Source organism: Sander lucioperca, chromosome 9, assembly GCF_008315115.2.
Source record: "Sander lucioperca isolate FBNREF2018 chromosome 9, SLUC_FBN_1.2, whole genome shotgun sequence".
In the NCBI taxonomy this organism is placed as follows: Eukaryota; Metazoa; Chordata; class Actinopteri; order Perciformes; family Percidae; genus Sander; species Sander lucioperca.
In genome coordinates, this window is record NC_050181.1 from 9,634,443 (window position 1) to 9,659,021 (window position 24,579).

Consider the following 24,579-nt stretch of genomic DNA (forward strand, 5'->3'; position numbering starts at 1 on the left):
TATTGGTATTTGTTCTTGAGTAAAGGATCAGAGTACTTCTTCCAACCACGGACTGGTTGTCATTGAAAGAAAGCTGTACATAAAACTGTAATACCTCTAAAAGGTGTTTGTTTACCTGAGAATCAAAGTGAAACCTGAAAGAAAAGTGGGTGACCCGAGGACAGTGATTCCTCTATTGCTGTGTATGTGCAGCAGATGCACAGCCGAGGACCTGTGGACCAGATTAGCGCCTCAGGGGGTTTGATGCTGAGCCCAGCTGTGCTGTCTATACGGCAGGCAGCAACGCAGCATCTATTCTGTCTAAGCCTCACAAAGACCTCTGGAGACCGGTGTGACGAACCCTTAGAGAGGACTTAGCAAACAGTTCTTAGCCTTGAGGACTCATTTTTGTTATCCATTTGTGTGAACACTTGGCTGAAATGATGACAAGGTGCAGAGGTGCACAAGGTGAGCTATTGTTTGGTGTGTAGGACGTGTTGTGTTGTGTCGTATGCATGCATCAGGCAGTCACTTAAAGAAGTGCTTGCCTTTCCCGTGAATTAACGAGCAGTTGGGAAGAACAGGCCAAGGCAGTGCCATCTGTAAATGTCACAGGCACTGCTTGCTCATTTTACACATCATTAAAGCCAATATTCCTAACCTGTATCAGAGCAATCAGGAGCAGGCCATTACTGCGACAGGGGCCCCAGGGGAACCACGACCAAACTCAGAAAGAAGAGAATAGGGAGGGAAAGAGAGATAGAGCACACTCTCTATCTATCTGGCAGACACATACACACACGCTTGTGTACACACAGACTTTTACATGCACGTTCTCAAACAAACAAGGAGCACACCTTCCAACACTAAACAAACACATGAAATCAGCACCAATACCACTACGCTAATAGCTAGTGCATTTAACAACAGAGCAGAATGAAAACCGGGCCAATTATACATGTATCTGTGGGCAGTGTGTATGAAGCCCAAATGAGAATCTTGTTATTCCTTTCCCTCCATACTGTGGTGCTCACAAAGCTAAGCCATTACAAGAGTGGAGGCAAGAGTGGAGGCTCCAGGGACAGCTTTCGGAAATGAGAGCGAGTCGGGGAGTGACAAAACAAAGTATTGAGATAAACACCCACCATTAGCACAGGCAGTTAAACCTCCATTTCCTAATCCTCAGCTGGACTCCAGAGGATATTAACCCTTAGTTTGCTAAGGTGCAGGACAATAGGATACTGGATTAAGTTGGACTGACAATATATAATTTAACGCTGTTTTTGATCGGCCGTTGATGCATTTTAACTTGTAGTGCAAGCATATAAATACCATGATTCCCTGTTTCAGTCAATCTGTAGATTAAATTGTTTTCTTCAGAATGTATGTGGTGTAAGACAGTCAAAGGTCATACAAAAACCAAGAGCAGACATAGATTAATAAAAGTTATGAATAGGAGTATATGAAAAATGAAAGAGAAAATCTGATACAGTTACATTAGCAGGGTTGTTAAGGCACTCAAATAATCTCTCCACCTTTCAGTCTGCTGTCTTGTTAGTAAAGATGGTGTGTGCTCTGTACATTACAATTCAACATCATTATAAAGTGGTTTGGATTTTGGTTAGGATGTCTTGGTGTAACTTTTAAGAATATGACATGGCCTATTCTGATTATTGCATCTAATTCATCCTAATTCTTCATTGTCCAGTTACGTGGAGCTATGCCATTGATCCCAGTGGACCCACATTATTTTGTGTATGATGCTCCGCAGCCTTATCCAATGGAATTATCGTCCCTCTTCTCTAACCCTGATTAAGTCTGTTGAGCCTAACTAACTGCTTATTTACACATTTGTGATCATTTAAAGACATTGCTAGATCAGCAAAGTTGCATCAATTAATTCTATTGAGTCTTTTTTTTTAATGGTTGAAGCTGTGTATGTAAGTATTTTTATTTTTAGTTGTCATTGACATTTTATGGTCACATTCCACCAGTGTTCCTCCTACTACACGTATGTATTAGGCTGCATTCACACCAACTAAGGCACTGTGGCGATTAGCGCAGGGTTGCGCGGTGGTGTGGAAGTGTCTCTTAAATGGCCAGGTTGTGTCTCTATTGTGTTCCCCACTCCATTGATCGCCAGGAGGTTAGGTGATGGCCACTGCAGCGTGATGTCGGGTTGCGTTTCGCCAAAAGTTGATTCCGTTTTAGCTTTTCGCTGCAGGCCACACATTCCCTGCGGACCCCGCCGCCGCAGCCTAAACTCGCTATCCACATTCAAATGAACGGGAAGACTGACGTTTTCGCCGCAACTCCTGATTTAGTGTAAATGCAGCCTTAATGTCAAGATTTTGTTCCTATTGAGCAACTATGTGACAACATAGTATATCCTTTTAGGATTCTGTTTTTGAGTTTTGAGTCCACTTTCTCGACACAAAAATAAATTCCCTATGCTCCTCTAATTGCTAATGCAATCCAGTAGAGGAGTCATTTCAATCACTTTAAATACAATCAATTTAAATTGCAAAATAACACTGCTTGATTAAAATGTGGTGTTGAATCATTAATTAAATAGGGTTTATAAACCAATTTAAGATTTAATTCAAGATATTCATTAAAATAAACTGACCCCAGTCCCTCTGTTGCCATGCAGCACATTTGAGTTCATTATAGCTTACAGAGTGCATTTGTGCAATTTGAGTAATGCTTCTTTAAGAACTGTAGACTCAAAATGTGCAAAAACGCAAGTAAAGTTTGTGAGATATGGTTTGATTTTTGTCCGTCTATAAAATGTATTCAAATCTTGTGATGTATGTAAATAAAGACTTTAACGCCTTCTTTACATTAAAAGCATTCAGGCTAACACTTGGCTCTTGTTTATCCCTGATTTCTGTGGCCTTAGCACAAGTAAATATCTTCATCCATAAAAATGGAGGAATCAAGAAGGAGCCTCTCGTCACAATTTCCTTCCATTCCTCCACCTCCCTTTCTGCTCACATTGGACAAGACAATACAAAACAATGAGCATTTGATACACTTTCTTTAAAAGAGAAATACATTAATGATGCTCCCTGACAGTCTGCATTAATCAGAGGGGGCTCCCCCTGAACACAACTCTTTATCGGCCATCGATTTTCCAGTGGGTTTATGGCGAGCGACACACCGAGAAAGCTCGTCGCCGGGCGGCTGCTGGGAAACACATTACGGGGCTGTCAGTTGTCTCGCCATGCATCCTGCATCATTCTTTAAGCACATGAGAAGTTCATTACACCACACAGCTCTGACAGTGCATAGGATGTTAGAGACTGTGTCCGTTGTGCATATCCTTGGTGGAAGTGTAACACTGTAGACATAACAAACAATTTATACATTACCCAAATTAAATTGATTAGATTAAAAATGGATTCACGTTGATTTGAAATGAAATGCATTTGAAAGCGAATACAATGGTTCAAACGTGATTTAAAAACTCGCCGAAAGCCTATTTGAACGTTTGCAGAAAATATATTTCTGTGCATTTACGGTCTAAGATTCAGCAGCCATGTAGAAGAGTCTCGCTAAGTACTGTAGTGCCATATCTGGAAATGATGGTGCAGTAACAGTTTCTCCAGGCTCCATCCTACCCGTCCCATCCATGTTGACCAAAATGATTTCTCACCTTAAGACGCGCACGCCGTTTTGATTTATGATGCTTCACAACTACTAAAATTCAATTTCAGCCTGCATTGCACGCTTCTGATTGCCCCGTAAATGAGATAAACTGATAGCAATTTATTCAAGGATTCCACCTCTCCTCTCCCTTTCTGCTCCCCTCTCTTCAGTTCTTTCAACAGGAGACACAACTTCCATCCCAGACTTGGGTGGATCCAATATTTAAGCTGTACGTCTGTAGTCCAGAGCATTCAGCAGAACAGACAAGGTGATGCTAATAGAAAACCTTGCAGAGAACAATGAGAGAGATGGAAAACAATGTGCGTGTTTGATGACGTGAGAAACATTCAGAATCTGCCTCCTCTAGTCTGATTACTCTTAGATTTCCTCCTCAGGAAGTCCAGGAGTCATCTCACTTCAATTATTCCTGTGTACGGCACTTATTGATGAGATTTGATGATGTTTGATAATGACAGAAGAGTCCCATTATGAGCTAAGTAATGTCAAATAAAACAGAAGTAATAGACTCTATACTCGAAAACTATGCTGGGAGCTGCTTACTGCTTCTGCACATGCATAGCAACTGTAAGTGCCCATGCCAAATGTACAAAATGATCAGATCTTTTCACTAGTAGTGACCACATACTACTAACAGAAGTACCACTTATCTCGAAGATGCTGATGATATTCACTCTCAACAACAATGTGGTCAACAGACCCATTCAGACTTTAAAGAGAAGCTGTCAGAGACCATGATAAAAAAGTATAATGATTATAAATGCTAAGCCCCATTTAGGAGGCGTCAATGCCATTGTTGTTGTTATCCAGCGTATCAATCTTGTTGATTGATCATCCCACTCCGGTGACATCAGTTTTATGGCCTCTGAAATGCGTCCCAGTGTTTTCACAATGCCATCCAATTAGGGTACTCCATTCATCATTGGGCTGGAGAATCATTATTAATTGGGTGGAGAGCCGACTGCCACTCCCCTGCTGAGGAGGGCCATGGCTTCTGGAGATCGGGCCTTTCAGACTACGGTAAAAGAAATGGGGGCTGTGATGGTGAACTGTGCAGGGGGCCACATAGAGATACAAAACTACACACCTTTATGTACTTCATATGCCTTTTTCATAATGACTGGAGAAATATGATCAGTGTGAATAACAAATCAAAGACAAGTTCTGTTAAGTTTCATTTAAACATTTGATTTCCAGCTTTTCCCCCTGATTTTGTATGGGCAGTTCCCCTTTTCTGCTGTCTGTGACATTAACTCCACTTTTTGCCTGCTAAGACAGCTTAATGACTCCTCTGATAAACATAGGGTCATCTACCACTTCCTTTCACCTGCCAGTTAGGCGTAATGCTCACATTATGTGCTTTCCCCCTCATCCCACCCACCTCTGTGCAGGCATTCAGATCAGCCAATAGGAGTCGCTTGTGCACCTCCAAGGATGTGATCCCTCACTGGCTTCCCAACAGCAAAAAAGTGCTAATTGTGTTCGCTGGTGAGCACAACTAATTTTTCACACTGAAGAAGTAGCTGAAACATCTGTGTATTTTACTCCTCTGTAGAAATAAATACATTCAGATTTGGGAGTGCGAACTGACCTTGTGAACCAGGGTCTCTACATTAGTCAGGTTTCTATACAAATTTAGAGCAAATTTTAACCAAATTTTCAGAGAACCAGCAACAGAAAATGCTAATTAATGCACATTTCCACCAACTACCGCTATGCGAGCTTTAGGAGTTAATTCTTTAAAATAAACCATTCTAGAGGACGTAACCAAACCTCAAATGGTAGAAAATGTGATGGAAATATTGCGCATATATATATTATATATATATATATATATATATATATATATAATAAAATGGGCATAAAAACAGGTGAATGGAAACACACTAATTAGGTAAATGTAAATGTTTTGCTAGTTTGGTACCTGTGTGTCCATAGACCATTTTCTTTTTTGTTTCAGAACTTTTGGTCATTTCAAAACTGTTGTGCAATGTGATTGTGCTGTACCTTCGTTGCCTGCAGATAAGCCATCTGGCTTTGTGATGCCTGTGCTCTTTTTCCGTCTGTGTTTCTTGCGGTTGGCATGTGGCGAAGGAGGTGGCTCAAGTTTAGGACTCGTGGCACTGCCCACACTGGAACTCGCAGGATCACTCATTCCATTGGCTGAAAAAACACAGACAGGAAACAATTATTATTTCTTATGTTAAATAAATAGGGTAGTTATGTTAAATAAATAGAGTAGTTAGTTTAAAAGTTTATTTCGGTTTTATACTGCCCATGTAGGTAAGTTTAAGTGTCACAGTCACAGCTTCAGCTTGGTATTTACAGTTCCATACTAACTCCACAAAAACACACCAAAGCAATAGTGATGCTACAAATCAAGTCGTTATATAAAACTATTTAAATGCACCTGTCCCATTGGTGGGTCATCATTACAAGGGTACTAAGCTCATCTTTAAAGTTTACAAACACCACATTTTAAGGCTCTTTTAACAGGAAAGCATGTAGAAAAAAAGCAAACACAAAAATTAATATTTGAAACAAGCAAATAAAGAATATATGGGTATATAGTATTTGAGAAATACAGTGGACAGAAGGTTTTGTCCAACTTTAAAACTATCTAGGGGAAAGAATATGTTTAATTATTTATTGCTATAATGAAACATAAAATACACATAATGAACTGCAGGAGATGGATTAAGAGCGTCCAAGAGTGTCCAATTTAAAAACAGGAATTACTTGATGAAATGTCAACTAGGAATTGCTGTGGCAGAGGACTGTAGCATAATCTTTGCTCTGGGTGAAGATTTTTTGTGCTTAATGGGAAGTGTTGATTAGTCCGCTATTAATTGCATTCATTGCTCTCAGCTGAAGCTGCAAGTCCAGTATAAAGACAGCAATGTATTACAGTGAAAACAAAAAAACACAGACGTGTTACATGGGCAGAGTATAAATGGGAGTCAGATTTGAAAAATGTGAAACTATTCCTTTAAAAATAAACAAAGCTGGCAGCTTCAATTTAACTTATTCCACTCAGAAAATGTTCCAATATGTATCAAATGTATATATGCATGAATCATTGTGAAATGACACTGAACAATGAATAATGAATGACATTATGAGTTTCATTCAATGTAGAGACATACTTGTCACATCCTAAAAATGTGTTCACTGCAGTTAAGAGTTGGAAACGGCTTTGAGTGCTCCAAAAGTAACCGTGTGGCTCCGGCTTTAGACAGAGTGAAGGACAGGTATGGGGCTATCAGGGAACAAATGGTTACCTAAGTTAGCCAGCGGCAAAGCTCTCTATATGTCTGAGAGTGACAGGGGGCTAAGAGTCGGCTTTGTTTCTTGTAAGTGATTTTATAAATGTGATATTAACCTGTGCTACCGTTGGGCAAAGGGATAGAAGGGATGGGACGATAGGAGGGGGTTGTCAGCTTGCCATCTTTCTGATTTCCTGACATTTGACATCACTTTCCCTTCTTTTCCCCTCCGGATGCCATTATGAATCTGGGAGTGGGGGCCAGGGGCCTGAGGGAAGCAGGGAGGGAGGGCCGGTAGATGGGCCCCATATTGCTCTCCTCTTACCACCCTGTGTGGTGCTGGCAGCCTCCTCCATTGTCTCCCATCAAAAGCTCATTGTAGTGTGGCAAACTCCATTCATTTCCCTGTGCACCGTCCCAGCCCCAGGGGTGGAGTGCAGGAGGACAAGGGGCTCAGGGATTATTGCTGTTGTCGTTGCCAGTTGCACATGCTATAATGTGCGGCACTGTGCCATTAGCCAGTGTACAACATTAGGCCTAATTCAGTCATTACCTTAAGGGAGATGGGGCTGTCTTGGAGGAGTAAGATGGGCTCAGCAGGGGATTGAAGATGCTAACGTGGGGGCAGAGTGGAGCTCTCGGCTCGGGGATGCATGGTTTGAGCATGGGCAAAATATAGGAGACAACACCTGAGACACACATTGTTATGTCTGTACTTGATTTAGAGCTGGTGTTCACAAACAAGAATGTCAGTACTAGAAAAAAAATAATTAGTTATAACTACAGTTATCTTTAATTTGTTAATGTGTCCTTATGTGTCCTACTTGGAAAATAACAATATTGATTACATGCCATCACATTAATAAACATAACATTGGTGCTTGTGCTGGACTACCTACATTAAGCTCTCTGGTGTTTTGAATGGCAGCACGCAGCCACACATGTAGCAGCTCCTAGTCGAGGCGTCTGTTTCAATTTCCCTGCTCTCTTACAACAGCCCCCCTGAGACGAGTCATTAGCTGGCTCAGACAGCTGGGGGCACAGGGGTCCTCCATGTGGCCCCCCCTCCCACCCTCTGCTTCCTCCTCCCTCTCTATCCCAGCGTCTGTCCTGCCAGCACAGCTCCGTATGGTGGGTGAAGACTTGAGCTCCAACCTGCCTCTGACGTGACAGCCAGCATTTGTTTAATGTCGCTTGAGGTTAAAGGGGAGGGCTGCCCCTCAGGGGCCCCAACCGTGTCATAAACACCTCTAATTATCAATTTCTGCCCCTAATGTTGTGGAAAATGACCCTGGCCCTGCTCATCCTGCACCTGAAACATATACGGGGTGATACACCTTCCTTTGTTTGTACCAATCAGACTTTAAGAAGTCTGTACCATGAAGGTATAGGAGCAGGAAATGGATACAACCACAGCACACATCACTGAGCAACAATATCAAAGCACTTGAAACCTAATGGTTTTATATAATGTAGAGTCTCCTGCCTTTAAGTGCTTCTCAGCTTAAAACTATGCATGACAGGTAGATTATAGTTCTTAAATTGAGAATTACGAAGTTAGAACTGGACTGATTCTACAAGCATTTACTGTGGCATTATTAGCTAGCTGTTGTAGTGTGTATGAGGGCCATCAGGACCAAGCTGGGTAATGAAGCACACTGGGGATCAGGAGTCTCTTTCCCACTCAACCAAGATCACCTGGGCAGCAGAATAGGTATCAGCCTAACCTGTGATTACAGTGTATTACACTCCCACCACGGATATGACAGTTTTAAAACATGCTCCAGGGTGAAGACTATGGGTGAGACAAAGAATGGGCCGCTAACAGCTTCCTGCCTTTACCAATGCCACACTGAGAATGAATGAAAATGAAAAAAGGGTGAGAGAGAAAAAGACGGGGGTGAAGAGGAGGGGGGGAGTCATTTCATTGTTATTCAAGAGGCTCCGGGTGAGGAGCACTATGATTCCGCCAGGCCCCTTGACATGGCAGCCCTGCTTGTCCTCAATCAAAGCCAACGGCTGCAATTAATGGCAAAAATTAGAAACAATCACCGCCTCCCCCTTATTATCCTCAATTAGAGCGTACTAATCAAGGCCTGATCGCGCTCTGCTGCTCTCTCCAAACTAAATGTCAAACTTCATTACGGCCTAGCGTAGAAATCAAACACCCCACACGCTATCTCCCTCGCATCGGGAGGCCAAGGTATAAAACACAGCGCCACAAGAAAAGGCTATCTGTGCATTAACTACCTGTGTCCTGATATGCAAACTTGGAGAAAAAGCACTTATATATAAAAAGGCAGCAATGCAAACTTTACATGGAGGGCTGAGGGAGTGCAATATGGACAAAAATAATATTGTGATAATTAGCGCAGAATTATCAACATGTAATGATATTGAATATCAAAACTCACATAGTAAAAAATGATATTGCTCTTCTTATTAGGGCTGAAACTAATAATTATTTTATGGACTAATCCATTTTATGGTTATTTCCACGACTGTTTAAAAAAAAAAAAAATCTAGGAAAATAGTTTAAAAAAAAAAAAAACAGCCACTATAATTTCCCAGAACCTAAAAAAACAATATTCAATTTCCTATCATATATGAATTAAGAAAAGCAACAAATCCTCAATGGAAACTGTGAAGGTTTGTTAAAAAAAGATTTAAACAGTTTATCGATTATCAAAATTGTTGCACATTCATTTTCTGTTGATCGACTTTATTATTTGACCAATTGTTTCAGCTCAGTTCACACTAAGTCAATTATTTTGTGTTTGATAGAACAAAATCTTATTAAAAACTATACACTCAGTTCTTCAGTTGGGACAGATTTGATCCTAATTTCACTTGATATATTCTTTTGGCCATGAGAACTGGGAACCAAGATATCTCTCTTCTAACGATAGGATAATATTGAATTGATTATTGAATCATTACCCATGGAGAGCACTGATCTACAGTAATCTTTTGTCTTTGAAAATGTGACAATATACACACTTTGAACATGACTTAAGTTATTGTCAGCCCATCATGTTGCTCAGATGACTGACTGAGCCTCTTGCTTTTAATTCAGGCTCAAAGATTGAGGTGTACGAAGAAGAGCAGGATCTAAACAAGCGTCCGTGCATTAAGAATGGGTGTCTTTATGGATCCAAGCAATAGAAAAATTGGGCCAGGATTTAATCAAAAATCTGCTCTCAATATTCAAGAGACGTTACTACCTCTGGTTCTGCCTTTGCTCAATAGGTTTACAAATGAGGACATTCTTTAAATAATATGGAAATGGTTACCTGGCTAAGACACATTCATTCTCCAGTGAATCATCAATCTGCTGTTTTTGCATCTCAGAATCACATTTTATGTTAACCTGCAACCTTCACCAAGGATAATGGAGTGATTGGGCTAGGTTCAAGTCAATTCAAATAGCAAAACATGAGCACCATTCACTGTGGAACATCCTCTATCGATTATAGAAGGCACATTAGAATGAAAGATAACAGGGTCGCATTTCAATCAATTTGACGTTTTGTGATAGTCCAGTCACACTTTTTAAATTGTGAGGAGACATAAAATCAAGATATTGAGAGAAAGTTTTTGAGCTACAAAGATGTTGCTTCTAATGTCAAGCCTTAAACTGTCTACACTGACTATGCACTAATTACAGAGACACTCCTTCCCTAGGACGAGCAACATATCTATCATGCAACATTTTTACTTTATTTTCAGCTCATTTGCCTCATTCAAGCTCATTTGTGCTTACCTTAAGAGGAGCATGAAAATAATTGAAGAAAATAGAATAAAGGAGCAAAGTGTGGATCTGATTTAGTTGAAGACTGGATGCTGGTTAATGAGCTATGTTAATATTGAGAGCTTTTCAGTTTACCAAAATGGGAAATTCTAGGCCTCCTAATTTTCACAACACAACGTTTAGGAATTCCTATTTGTCCTCTGCAGACCGGCTGCCAAACGCACATTCACAAACATCCAGTATAAAGCCTTTTTTTCTCCCACATACACATTGTTATACAGACGCAAACACGCTCCGTGGAAAAAAACTCATACAAACAGCTACACACACAAAAATCTGCAAGAAAACACACACACACACACACACACACACACACACACACACACACACACACACACACTTGTGCTCATTTATTTGAGGACCCCACGAATCTAAGTAATTCTGCTTTGGGCATGCTGCTGATGGGAGACAGGGGTAGGGGGTGATGGAAGTGCCTGCGTCCAGGCAGAATTGATCGTTTGGCAGCTCCAAATGAGAGACAGGCTTGTCTGCCGAACCACGAGGGCCGTGCAGTTGGACTCCAGCAGCGCTCGTAAAGTGCGCTCTTTAAACTGCCGGGGCCCCTGGGAGCCCATGGGGAGGGGGGGAGCCGCCGCCGTGCTAATGAGAACTACCAGAGTGCAAACATGCATGGAAATGACTGTTATTCTGTTGATGTGCATTTAAGTGCTTTTTTACTGCCAACCACAAAGAGAGGGAAATAACTGGTGATGAATGGTACCCCCAAAAAGCATTCATTTTACTCTTCGGAAGAAAAGAGAGGAAAACAGACAAGGGGGGGGGGGTGGGGGGTGTAGACATGCATGGTGAATATATTATCTTACTTCACTCAAGTACAGTGTCAAGGTACAATGTGACACAGAGGCAGTGAGTGGAGATGCATCGATGGCAGAAAGTTAACCTTCACTGTTCCTCTCCTCTGAACACGCGGCTTCTATCAAGAAGCAGCCAAAAAGGTCACAGCGATCATAGCCCTGATCACCTAATTATGAAAATGAGGCTTGTTCCACCTGTCTAAGAAGCTTGGGGAAATGGCTTCTCTATCACACCGCACCTCTAGATCAGATCCCTTACATTTTTAGTTCACTCATCTTTGTGGTAGTGATATGTAAATGTTTATTGGACTATGCATGGTGAGACTTTGGAAGAGATTTAGGGGATGGGAATGTAGAATATAGTCTTACGGGCTCCGCTGCTTGTACTGGTGTTAATGGCTTCATTCCACTGGTCGGCGCTGGACACGGAGAAGGAGCGTTGGTGCATGCCGTCCTTACTGCCGCTAAACAACGACGCGCCCGTCTGGAGGGATGAACTACTGTTGGAGTGAGGAGCACCTGGAAAATAAGTGACAGACACAAGAAAATGAATCCTGATTTTTTTTTTATGGTTTCTACAACTTAGTCTGGTAGGATTGTTTTCTTTACACAAAAAAATTCTGTAAAATAGTGATAATGATGCAATTGAGTTAACAGTTTTGGGTAGTTTCTACAGCACTGCAATGATGCTGCCCCCCCGCCCCTTAAAAAAACACACACACACACACACACACACACACACACACACACACACACGAATCCCGTCTCCCTCCGCCTCTGCCTCTAATTAGCCCTTAATTAACAAGATACACTCTGAACGCTAATTATCTCGCCTCATCCCTCTGACTGCCACATCGATCTCCACTGGCGTCAGCAGGCGTTCTCTCCCTAACTTCCAATCAGGCGAGCCACGGACGCCTGGCTCTCTTTACTAATTCATGGGCTAGGCTGCGCCATGTGGGGTCCATTTCTCCTGTTCGCGAGCAGTCGCTACAACACTTCCTAACTACTCTGAAAAACTCATTGATACACTTCCAGTCATGCGCGGGGAATCAGATTAACTGCTAAAGATTTACAATGCATCAAACTGAATAGAACTGTGTCATGTAATACAAACAGAATTGTGTGATTTTTATTCTGAGTTCATTTAGCTGAATTTAAGGTAACATTCTGTACGACCCACAAAAAAAGATGGATTGTTAATAAAATGAATTTTTTTTTTGTCAAAAAGGTCATTTTTACAGTATTTTGACCTTAACATTTGTCACAATAACTCATTCACAGGCTGCACAACCACATTCTAAAACAATACAATTTAATGTGGTAAAAAGCCATCAAAAGGCTAAAACTTCAGAGGCTTTGTTTTGGAAAACAAGAAATATCTCTGATTTTCTCAACAATGCTTTCTCATCTTATAGGTATCACACATCAGGGCCTTTTATTCAATAATTATAAGAAAATATCAGTTTCTGATTGAGGTGACAATAACAGAAAATATAGTGTGTGGGTCATGTGTAAAGTAAACTAAGCGGCACGGGTGCTTGTTAGGATAATATGTCCTACTCATTATCTAGAGTAATAAGTGTATCAAATTCACATAATCATGTCTAATTAGTATCAGTAATTATCTTGTTGGGCCCAGGAATATTAATCTTCAGGTCCCAGAGGGGAGGGAGCAGAATCGCAGCGAGAATTGGAGAGAGAGCGAGGGAATCATGCTGAGGAGCACTGACTAAATTAGCATGCTGAAATCAGAGCAGAGGGGGAGGAGGGAGGGGCGAGGAGTAGGGCTACTGAAAAGAAAATGTGAAACTTTGTTTTTTTAATAAGTGACAGATGAATGATACATGAAATAAGCTCATGACTTCTATAAATAGGCTTTTGCTCGTGTTTATAATTAAAGAATAAAAAAAGCAATATTTAAAAATGTGATCTGTAAAAAAATTTTTGTGTTTAAAAACACAGCAGTACCATGTAATTTTTGATCCAATATTACACTAATAAATGTTTAATCACCTCATTGTTTAGAGAGGTGCTTCTTTATTTTCTACTATTATTAAAAGATCTACATTTCTTTAGTTCCAAAGTGTGAAGTTTGACTCTTTAAAAAAAGAGAATGAAAAAAAAAAACTGTGAGATAACTACAAGGCAAGTTACACTGATATTTAAAATTCAACAATCATGTCTAATTGTCAAATTGGATGCTAATGATTAATGAATTATACATGGATGTATCCATTAGTCCCCAGAGACCACTCCTGCATAAAGGGGAGGATAATGTAATTACAGTGGAGAAATAATCAGCTTGTGGCATTAAAAGATCACTGTACTCGCAGCTCCAGCCAGGCCTGACTCCAGTACGTTTTACAGCTTTAGAAGTGGACTAACAGTGATGAACCTGACAACTGACAATTTGAGGTCTAAAGGGTTAGACTTAATACTGAATGGTGCCAACGTTGTTGATTGTGTTGGTGATTTGACTGTCAAATACAAATACGTCAAATGTTATCAACTTTTAATGCAATAAATGTTTAGAACAATAAAAAACTATGAAGCAACATAAGATTTTGCTGAAAACCATCATTTTTTGTCTATTGATGAAACGTATCATTATTTTTGCAGTAAAACAGCAGTAAAGGGTAAATAAATAAGTACAGTTATACAATTACTGTACTTAAGTATAATTATATGGGTACTTAACTTGAGTATTTCCATTTTCTGCTACTTTTTACTTCTAGTCCACTTTACTTCAGATACTTTTTAGTCCATTACATTAATTGGACATATTGTAACATTAGGTATAAGTTACTTTGCAAATGAATATTTCTTGTATGTAAAATTCAAATGTATGTATGTTGTATGTAACATTCATTAGCTTTTTGTAAATACAATTTTTAATAGATTGAACTACCCAACAGCATAAAGTAGTAAACATTAAAAACATTAAAAGGCTTCTTACACCTTTATGCATCAGTAATAATAATGTAATATTTAATAATATAACACTGACAGCAGCCATTATGTTACATAATGAGTACTTTAACTATGATACTTAATTCTGTACTTCTACTTAAGTAACATTTTGATGGCAGGCTTTTACTTTTAATAGATTATTTTTACATTGTGGTAATTCTACTTTTAAATAGATAAAGAAATCGGAATATTTCTTCAACCACAGCATCTTAATATTGTAATTAAAAACATCATTAGCAAAGAGGAAAGTCTCCTGTTCAGCTACATTCAAATTGATACTTATCGTATCAAGGATGTTGCTACACAGATACTTCTAACACATTTATAGTTAACTCCTGCACAATTCTTATTAAAATGAATGACAATTAAAAATGGATACAAATCACCATTATGAATATTTCTTGCTGACTGTATGGTCATGTGTATAAAGATATAACAAAAGCCATATAGTGTGTTCTGCAGGCTATCCAGGGATGGGGTGTTAAGTAGAGGCGATGGATTAGCGGGGAGCAGGGCTGCCTTGCTTCTCATTTCTCTTTAGGCCGGGCCGTCAGTGGGTTGATGAGCCGTGACGAGGCCTGACCCCTCCGTGGAGTTGTTGCCATTATGTACAAGTAGTGGAATAATGAAGCATTCATGCTAATGGGGGCCGGGTAGCACATCATCTGCGGCTGTGTGTAATCCACCAACATCATTCTGACCAACGCCCAGAAGTTCCCCCTCCACCCTCGATAGTGCTACTGCTGCTGCCAGTCCCCACACAAGTCACTCAGACAGTCATATTCATATCTGTGCATTATATAGTTCACTTATACAAACTGTATGCATTAAACCAACTTTAAGATTTTACTTTAACCATTGTGTATGATATTACCACCCTATTTGCTTTACTTGTTTAGATATGTTGCTGTTTGGACAAATTCAAAAAAAAAAAGTGGTTTATTATCGCTTGCAGACATTTCTGGATCACAACTGCTGTTATGCTACACTTTTACTATGAATTTGATGATATTTTGATGTCATTTCCTAAGAGATGATGCTAGGTAATTAAAAAAGAAAAGAAATTATTCTACAGACAAAACAGATCTTGATACAAACTATTACTCTGTGGTGGCGATTCCCAACCAGGGGTACGTGTACCCCAGGAAGTACTTCTACAGTTGACTGGGGGTACATTGGGATTGAGTCACCGCTCAAGTAATTTGAAAAAATTGAAATCACTAAATTTGAAATGCTTAAAATCCAGCTTCTGCCACTATAAGTGGCAGTAGTAGCCTATAAATTCAACCATGACCAAGCTTACAAATATCAACTCCACTTTTATATAATTAGGTGCTTTCCGACCGGATAGTACTTGTACTTTTTAGAGGAAAAGTACACTTCTAAGAACTACTCTCCCCCAAAAACTTTTTTTCCGTTTGCATTTCCACTGGCCAAGTGGCCATAGAGACTGGTAGGAGGGGTAAGGGAGTGACGCAAGCACGGCATCGTCACTAGACCTTAGCGCCACATACAACAACAAATTATGCTATTACTTGTGCACTTTTCCTATATTAAATGCACGTCCATTCTCGTAGTAATTAACGTAATGTTTTGCTCAACACAAACGGGGCTTTATTATATTATAGACCCCGCCTCTGCCTGCTGCGCTGTGGACGTGTGTGTGTGTGTGTGTGTGTGTGTGTGTGACTGTGTGTGTGTGTGTGTGTGTGTGTGTGTGTGTGTGTGTGTGTGTGTGTGTGTGTGTGTGTATGTGACGGCCGGCGAGCCGCAGGACACGCTTGTGGAGTTTAACTCCGAAAAGACAGTTAACCACAGGTTCCTGTTAATCTTATGATGGACATGTGTTGTGATATTTAAGCAAACGAACCGTCAACGGCGAAATAAACGCCTCTTATTTACGAGCGGTCTGAGAGACCTCCAGCTTAACGCGAGGTGTCTGAGCATGACTGGCCGAGCGATGAGCTAGAAGCCGGGGCAGGCGCTTGCTGGCTGTCGCCTCACTTGATGGAGCTTCTGAACTCCGAAAACTTTGAAGCAAATTGTCAATTCGGCATCAATTTTCGGAAGACTGCCTATATTCGAAATCTAAACAGTTAATTTCGCCTAAAATGTTGTCAGAAGTGAATTAAATGATGAATAGGATGGTGAAAATTGTTTAAAATGTCCCGTTGTTGGTTGTTGCTCTGTCTGCAAGTTCCGAGTTGGCAGTGGGCGTGACTTATAAGTTCGACCAATCGAGTACACCTAGGAAAAGGGAAAGGGAAAAGACCCTGCTCTGAAGTAGGAGCTAAAAAAGTATGCTACTGTGCCCAGAGGAACTTAAAAATCCCCAAATTTTTACTGTCGGAACACAACAAAAAAAGTGTTCTAGGAACGTTTAGTTCTAAGAACTGCAAAAATCCCTCCGGTCAGAAAGCCCCTATTAATAGTGTTAAAAACTGTTTTAAAATCAGTTCAAATGGACACATTTGGAACATGATGGGTGGTAACGGAGTACTTGAGCTCATCTGACTGAGAGGGTACATCAGACAAAGGCTGGGAACCCCGACTCATTAGTACCTACTACTATGTTGGCACTGGCAGGGCTTGCTGCTCAGTGAGTATGTGGCTACTGGTTCTACTGGGCTATAGATTAGAGCTGGAGACAAATTGTGGTACAGAGTGAGGAGAGAATGAGCAACACACTATGCTGAAATCTCCACCTCTTCCATATGCATCTCTCTCCCCCACAGGATTGATTCAAAGTGACTGGGCCCATTAATACTTTGATACAATGTATCTGTCGCCGGTGACACGGCAGGATGCGCGTTAACAGGGAGGATCATATTTAAAATGGTTCCGCTCAGCACCCAGCAAAGGAATTAAACCTGGCCGCTTGGCAAACTCGTGGGCGCATGCGTTCTCTCATTTACTCTCTGTCTTCTCAGCCTCTCCTCTTCATCTTCCCATCTCCCCCATCCATTCCGCCCCTCCTTCTCACAGTCGCTATCCCTCTTCTCCCAGTGATTATAAAGGTCTTTAGATCTAAGGAATGAATGAATTACCAAAGGCACAGACAAGGCTTGTGATTTGGACGCCGTGAATGAAAAATTACCCCTTTGTTCCCTTCATCAATTGCACGTCTAATGAAATCAAAATCCCGATCGCATAATCAGAAGAGGGTCCTCCACCCAGAGAGAGACCTGATGTGATTTGTAACCTTTCTTTTCCTAAATGGAGATTAAGGCAAATCTCACACATTGTTCCCTGATGCACAAATGGATGACAACTGAGAATCTTGGGAATTTATCATTGAGGAGTCTTTTTCAAGAAACGAACAAAGAAAACAGAACAGTTGGTGCTGTTTCCCCCAAACCCAATCCGGCCTGTTTTTCAAGGCCCTGTTTCTGCCCCAATGACTCCCCTCAACCCAGCGCTCAAGGTTAACAGTTTGTGGGACGGAACAACCTCGATCCAACGTCCTCTGCTCTGTAAACTCCTACATCTTTCTGCTTTTGACTGATTAACCCGTACAGCAGTGGCAGCACCTTGGCCAGGTTTAACAGTAACCTGCCTGGACAGTGCTAATGGTCCCTGCTGACCCGTCTTTGGCACTGTACCCGCTCTCAGCCAGTTAGCTTTAGCCTGAGTGATGGAAACACTGTGCCCATTTCACAGCTGATCAAGGACCCCACCTCCCTCCGGGGATCACTTTGCTAATTAGTATTAATTACTCTTAATCCTAACCCCTAAATCCAATCACTGGCTTCCCCTCTATGAGCCTGCCAGACTCTCTGCAGCCTCCGGTGGCACCACTTGCTGGGAGAAGGGCTCTATTTTTAAACTTGAAAGGTGGAGAAACCCTGGCACGACGCTTAGGAATCACTCAACTCTGGTTATTGTTGCTGTGTCCCCCACTACCATAGAGGGTGAAAAATAACTAGGTCAGTGTCATAGTGACATAATAGTCCAAAATAAACAAACCTTAATTTTTATGTGATATTTCCTTAAACAAGGGCATTATGTTTTAACAGAAATTTAAATTCCCTGCTTAGTAATTTTAGAGAACTCATAGATTTCGTATAGACGCTCATTAAGTAATCATTGTGTATACTATGAGGCAGCTAATTTGCATGAATGAAACAAACGATGAGTAGATAATTAACCTCTTTGGACCCATTTTTATGATTAATCACAAACCTGAGGACATAGAAAATGAGTACAGTAATAAAAGACTCATTGAGTAACCACTATTATACCTGTGATTTGTTTTCTCTTGTGCATAGTACGCAGAATGAGATCCCTCTTTACCTCCCATGTCCATCCCAATATAACTAAATAGTATTATGTAGTATTAATTTCCATACCACAACTATAAGTAAAAAAGGGAAAAAAGCTTTGTGTACAGTGTGTACTTCAATCAATCAATTTTGTTACATTCAATTATATAAGGTACAATTCCAGTGAAATGTCCTGTCAGCTCCTTCAATTTGTGTGCAGAGTGTAGCAATAAATACGTGTATTCAGAACTGGAGGTGCTGCCAACTGTGATTTGAAAGATGAACATGTGGACAAAAATGATTAACCGCAAGTGTTTGTAATAGTGAAAACATCAGCCCATAAAAATATACAATCCATATTTTATTAACATTGATAAGAGCAACATGTTTGGCTCAGCGCTTCATCAAGCTCACAAAAAATGTAAATTGTTCTTAATGATGACACTGATTACTAAAGATTGTCTCAAGTCAAGTCTGTTTTACACCTATCTCTAGTTACTACACAAACTGTTGTTTTCACATACTTGGCCCATTGTATGTTTCCATGAGCCTGATGAAGGATTGAGCAAAACGAGTTAGAAGATCCTTGATCATATATTCCGTAAGTGTGACGTCACTTTCACAAACACTTGTGATTAATGTTTTTTGACCAAAACTACAAGACTGAAGATAAAACAGTGTACAACTGTACTATATTCCAGATGAATCACTCGAAACATTTGCAGAATTGTCAGAACGTCTAAAACCAATATCTAAGTTGTACATTAATCTGTATCTTAAATATGAAAATGTACTTTTATTGCTCTGGCCTTTAGCTTTATAACATTTATAAGGACAGAACATCGTACCTGTGTTTCCTATGCCCAGTTGCAAGGTGCTGCGGTCCTTGGTCAGCCCGTTGGTTTTGGGACTAGCAGTGGGGGCGACGGTGGTAACGGCTCTGGGTGGTCGCTTCCCGGGAACCTTGACTGTTGTCCTCAGCAAGTCTATCTCTTTCCCATGCACATTTTGCATGTAGTCCTATAGAAAGTGGGAAAAAGAGCATGGCAATCGCTGTGAATGGCCTGCACTCTACTCAAGAAGGAGTCCAAATATTTCCCTCAATTCAGGGAACTGATTATACACAGCAGACCAACAAGAATCCAGGAATTATGGAAGAAAAACAAATTAAAAGACAATTCAATTTTCATCCCCATTAGTCACAACCCATCTTAGACCTTCCACTCAGGGTGTGTGATAGTGGAAAAATGATTGTAAAGCCATTATACATCACCTGTGCCCACGCTGTCTCTCCAAATAGCGAGATGTTAGGCTTAATGAATGCAAACAGTCTCATTCTCTTTCAAATTGGGCCTTTGATTTGGTTTAAAGCGACTACTGCCCAAATGTGGGAAGCCAAGGTGAAAATCATTGGGCTCAGCAGAAAAAGACCCAGATAGCGGCGAGCTCGGCCTTTGCCGTCCCCCCACCGGCTCCTCTGCTTTATTACCGTGTCATAAAGCACTCATTTCTTTCCCAAGCCTCCTCGCTAATTACCCAGTGAGCGCTCTCATTTCATTTTATTGCTGGAATTAAAAGCCAGATCGAAGCGTGCAAAGCTATTAAGATGTGTGATTAAGCCACATTCAATTAGTTTCTACAAACAATTTAATTGATGTAGCAGATAGAATTAACAGAAGGTGATTGTGTGGATGGCTTGGCTGACTGCGAAATTACTTCCACTCTCAGTCTGTGCCCCTCCCTCTTTCTTCCTCCCTCTCTCCTTTCCTCAATCTCTCTTCCCCTTTCTTACTCCTTCTCTGCTCCACTGCTCAAAATTACCACGCTAATATAACGGTCTCCCTTATTTCACCTCCCTCCATAAGTCAACAGATTCATAGATTCATAGATTGCCCTGATGACCTGCGATAGCTGTAATGATCAAGACTCTACTAATAACTGCTTGTAAATTAAACCACTTACACACTGTCAGTGCAACAAGGCCACACACAAGGTTTGTGTCTAACTGTTGGGCTTGTGTTCAAAGTTTGAGCTGTCTCATTAGACACAAGATGTTGCGAATAGCTTTCATTTTACTTCGCCAAATTATCTGAACATCTTAAACACCGGGATGGAAGAATCAGAGAGTGAGAGAGTGATGGGAGGAATTAAAGGGATTTTGGAGAAGGACGGGCATTTTTGAGTGTGGCACTGGGCTCCTGAGCTGTCTGCTGCCAGCCAGCCGAGTGTTTAAGAGGTATTAGCGGCCCAGCGGGATTCTGACAAAGATGGATGTGGGAGGCTGGTCAGGCTCTGCTGCCATGCGGTGAGAACCATTATAAATACAAGCCAGTGTGGAGTCTGAGCGCGGCGGGCACGCAGAAGCACAGCCATGTCTCCATTAGATGGCACTGGGGATGGACACCACAGGGGGGGAACAGAGATGACGACTAGGAGACCCTGTTTCTTAATACTATGCTTAAAGTCACAGGGATAGCTAATATAGCTGTTATATACAGAGATAAGTCTCTGTAGAAATCATGAGCCTATATGCTTGTAATCCAGCTCACCACGGCTGTGGTGGTAAATGTAATCCCATCAAGAGAATCATGCTCAGCGGTTGAAAAAAGTCCTACATTAAAACCTGCAGCAGCACCCTCAAGTACAAACAGTAGTGTAACAAACACATAAAGGCGATTGGAAAAGAAATGGGAAGGGAAGAAGGGAGGGGGTTCAGACTTACATGTAAACTGGGGTGGTAAGTAAGGACGCCATTATCACAGAGTGTGACATATTTCTTTTTCCACTCCTTGTTGAGGGATTTGCCACTTCGCTTCAGAAGGATTCCCTGTAAGAGACAAGGCATCACGGTGAGCATATGCTCTTCTCAAAGCAGCATGGTGGATAATATGAGCCATTATGGATGTTAAATACCATAAAACAGCATTATTATTGTTATTACAGATTTGGCAATTACATTTTCTTTGTGGCAAGTCATAAAGCAAACAATCATCATTTTAAACGACAATTATGAAACCGTATGGAAGAGATTATACATTTAAAAAAATAGTGCAGAAACAAAATAGTAATATGTAATTACATCCCCTTAAAATTTCATACTTTACTATAATGTGTTTGTTGACAGGTTGAATGATATGTTAGTTTTTCTATTGTGACCATTTGAACCTCCAAAGGTGGCCAAGTTCCTCTGGCACAGAGACCATTCAGAGAGAGAGACAATCCAATTTGCCAGACCTCCTCCCTGCATTCATACACATAACATGCTGAACTCTGGAAGACCTCTCAATCCCGGGATTAGGGAGTGTGATCTCCCCTCTTCAAAGCCCACTCAGCTCTTATTCTATTCTACTTTATCTTCTGGGGCCTTTTAGGGCATCCGATGGTTTCCTTATCTGCTGAGTAAATCCACTGGTAAACAATGCAGTTCCTCTGCTGGAGGTGGCCAAACGCTGCTGAGTGCAAGGGCCAGGAGGCTCTCTGGGGTTAAATAGTGAGGAGGGGCAGGCTTAATTAGGGGATTAAGCGGGGGCGATGTTTGTGCTTTTACAGCCAGAGCCCGAGTGTGTGTGTATGTATGTGTGTGTGTGTGTGTGTGTGTGTGTGTGTGTGGGTGGGTGGGGGGGGTGTAGTATTTTGCTAGCCAGGCCCATCCTGCAGGCTTTAATCCTGATTAACACATCAGGAAGAGCTGACCCTCTGTGACCCAGGCACCAGGCTGTTTGCCGACAATCATCCTAATCCAAACCCTGATTCATCTGGGGAAGAAATAACTTTTTAATATCTTATGAATATACCTGCCTGTTTATGGCTTTAAATGTGGCTCAAATATTCTCTTTAAATCTACACCTCATCCACACCTAAATCTGTTCTTCCCTACTAACATCTTTAAGTTGCACAGTATAAAATAATATTTTCTGATGTTATCTTCTCCTAAAATCCTATTTTAAAATGGGAAAAAGTTAAAACTAAGACCACTGAGCAAACAGACCAGCATCAACATTGGCTGTGTGTTGCTTAAGATGACTCAGTTATACAACTTGTTGGGAACTGCAATAAAAGCAAACGTCATAAAATTCTGAAGGTAGGAAAGGGGAATCTAAATGTGGCACAATTCTGTTTAATTCTTGTTTAGTGAATAACATAAAATAAAATGTGTGCATTTAAGTCACATATGTTATTTTACATACCAGAAAGCCTTGGTTTTGAGGTTTTTCCAGGGAAAAACATTGTGTCCTTCAATTGATAACTTGCTGACTGCCCAGTCTTCTCAATTTAGTCAATAAAAGAATTGTAAACACTTTTTAAATGACTCTCTAATCATACAAAGTAAATGATCCAGTCACAGGGCCTCTGGCGGCTTTATAATGCATGTTTTACAAGCAAATATGTTGCTCATCTCGTGGCCTTACTGAAGCATACATAAATCTATACATGCAATCAGTACTGAGCTTCATATATTTATCAAAGCTGTGAAGCAGATCGATAAAGACACTAAAAAAAGAATGTGAAAATATTTACACGTGCAGACTAATTTTTCTGCTGTTTTATTTTAACAGTTGTTGTGATATATCTTTCATAAAGCACGTCACTTTCAGGAAGCTTGACAAATGATTTGAGATCATTTATCATAATTGTTCAATCGTCTGCCTCATTTGGATTGAGCAGTGTGCTCTTAATGTGATAGTTTGGCATCAAATGGCAACATGTATGGAGCCTTGTGTTTCCCTACAACACACACACACACACACACACACACACACACACACACACACACAAAGAGATGAGTGTGTTCAGCCTGTGCGACATAAGGAAACAGGCCGATCGTTAGACGTGCTCTCTGTGGCTACACAATTGTCATATCTACACAGAGTAGATAGTGTCTTTCCCTTCTTTGTTAGATGACCAGGAATAAAGCTGCATCCTGCCACTGTGGCTGACTGATAGGCTGGCCCTTTGTGACAGGGGGAGAAGAAAAAAAATGTGTGTTGGGTTCGGGGGTGGGGGGTGTCAACAGCTCCTCACTGCAGCAGTGAGTGCATTGTTATCCTCACTCACTATTTTTATAGATAGAAGGTAGGTTGGAGCGAGGGAAGGGATGGGGGGGGGGGAGACCAAGGGGGTGCGTAATTTGGCCCGATGGGGTGAGGGGGGAGTGGTAATTAAGCTCACATTGACACTTTGATCTCCTTGATTGTGCATTTGACTGGCCTGGAGATCACACCACTAACCCCCTCACTCCACATCTGTATAGCCAAACTCCCCCCTCTGAAAAAGTCCTTTGTAGATAAAGAGGGGGATGGCTCTTGTCAAAAGTTGCCATGATACTCAGAGAAACTGGCCCTGGGCTCCCCATAATGTGTTGGGTAAGAATGGCAGAGTTTACAGTAAAGATGGCTCAGAGGGGATTCTTTTTAATTTGTAAAAACCAACCTTGTGTTCACCTGCATTCTTCAGATTTGCCTGCTTCTGCAGGGAATTACACTAATCTACATAAAAACCAAGGGCTTTACAGAAATGAAACAGAAATTACATGTTTTTTTTAGAATGGCAACCATGAAGTTTTAAATTTGTAGTATTTTTTAAGTGTATTTCAGCCATTTTCCAGGGTGTTGTGCACAAATAAAACCCCAATTTAAACATATGCCATGTTAGCAAGTATGACTTTGATGTAAAAGAAATGTAACACTACTACATTTATTTTAAAATTATAACATCATAAAACGTTTGCATCTATTACATGAACATCTACTATCAGTGAAAGACGGATGGACTGATAGATACTGTATTTGTTAAGCTAGTTTCCC

At 40.8% G+C, this 24,579-nt stretch overlaps 1 protein-coding gene across 4 annotated transcripts in view; it reads right to left on the minus strand.

Annotated features, from left to right (window-relative positions):
- Positions 1-24,579, minus strand: part of agap3 (ArfGAP with GTPase domain, ankyrin repeat and PH domain 3) — a 124,652-nt gene that overhangs the window by 20,398 nt on the left and 79,675 nt on the right. For all 4 annotated transcript variants that reach the window (XM_036004780.1, XM_036004781.1, XM_036004779.1 and 1 more), the window contains 4 exons: positions 21,498-21,602; positions 19,624-19,795; positions 11,910-12,059; positions 5,656-5,811 (listed from right to left, as the gene is read on the minus strand). In XM_036004780.1, coding sequence (XP_035860673.1) covers positions 5,656-5,811; positions 11,910-12,059; positions 19,624-19,795; positions 21,498-21,602 — 583 coding nt within the window. The remainder of the gene's footprint in view (positions 1-5,655; positions 5,812-11,909; positions 12,060-19,623; positions 19,796-21,497; positions 21,603-24,579) is intronic.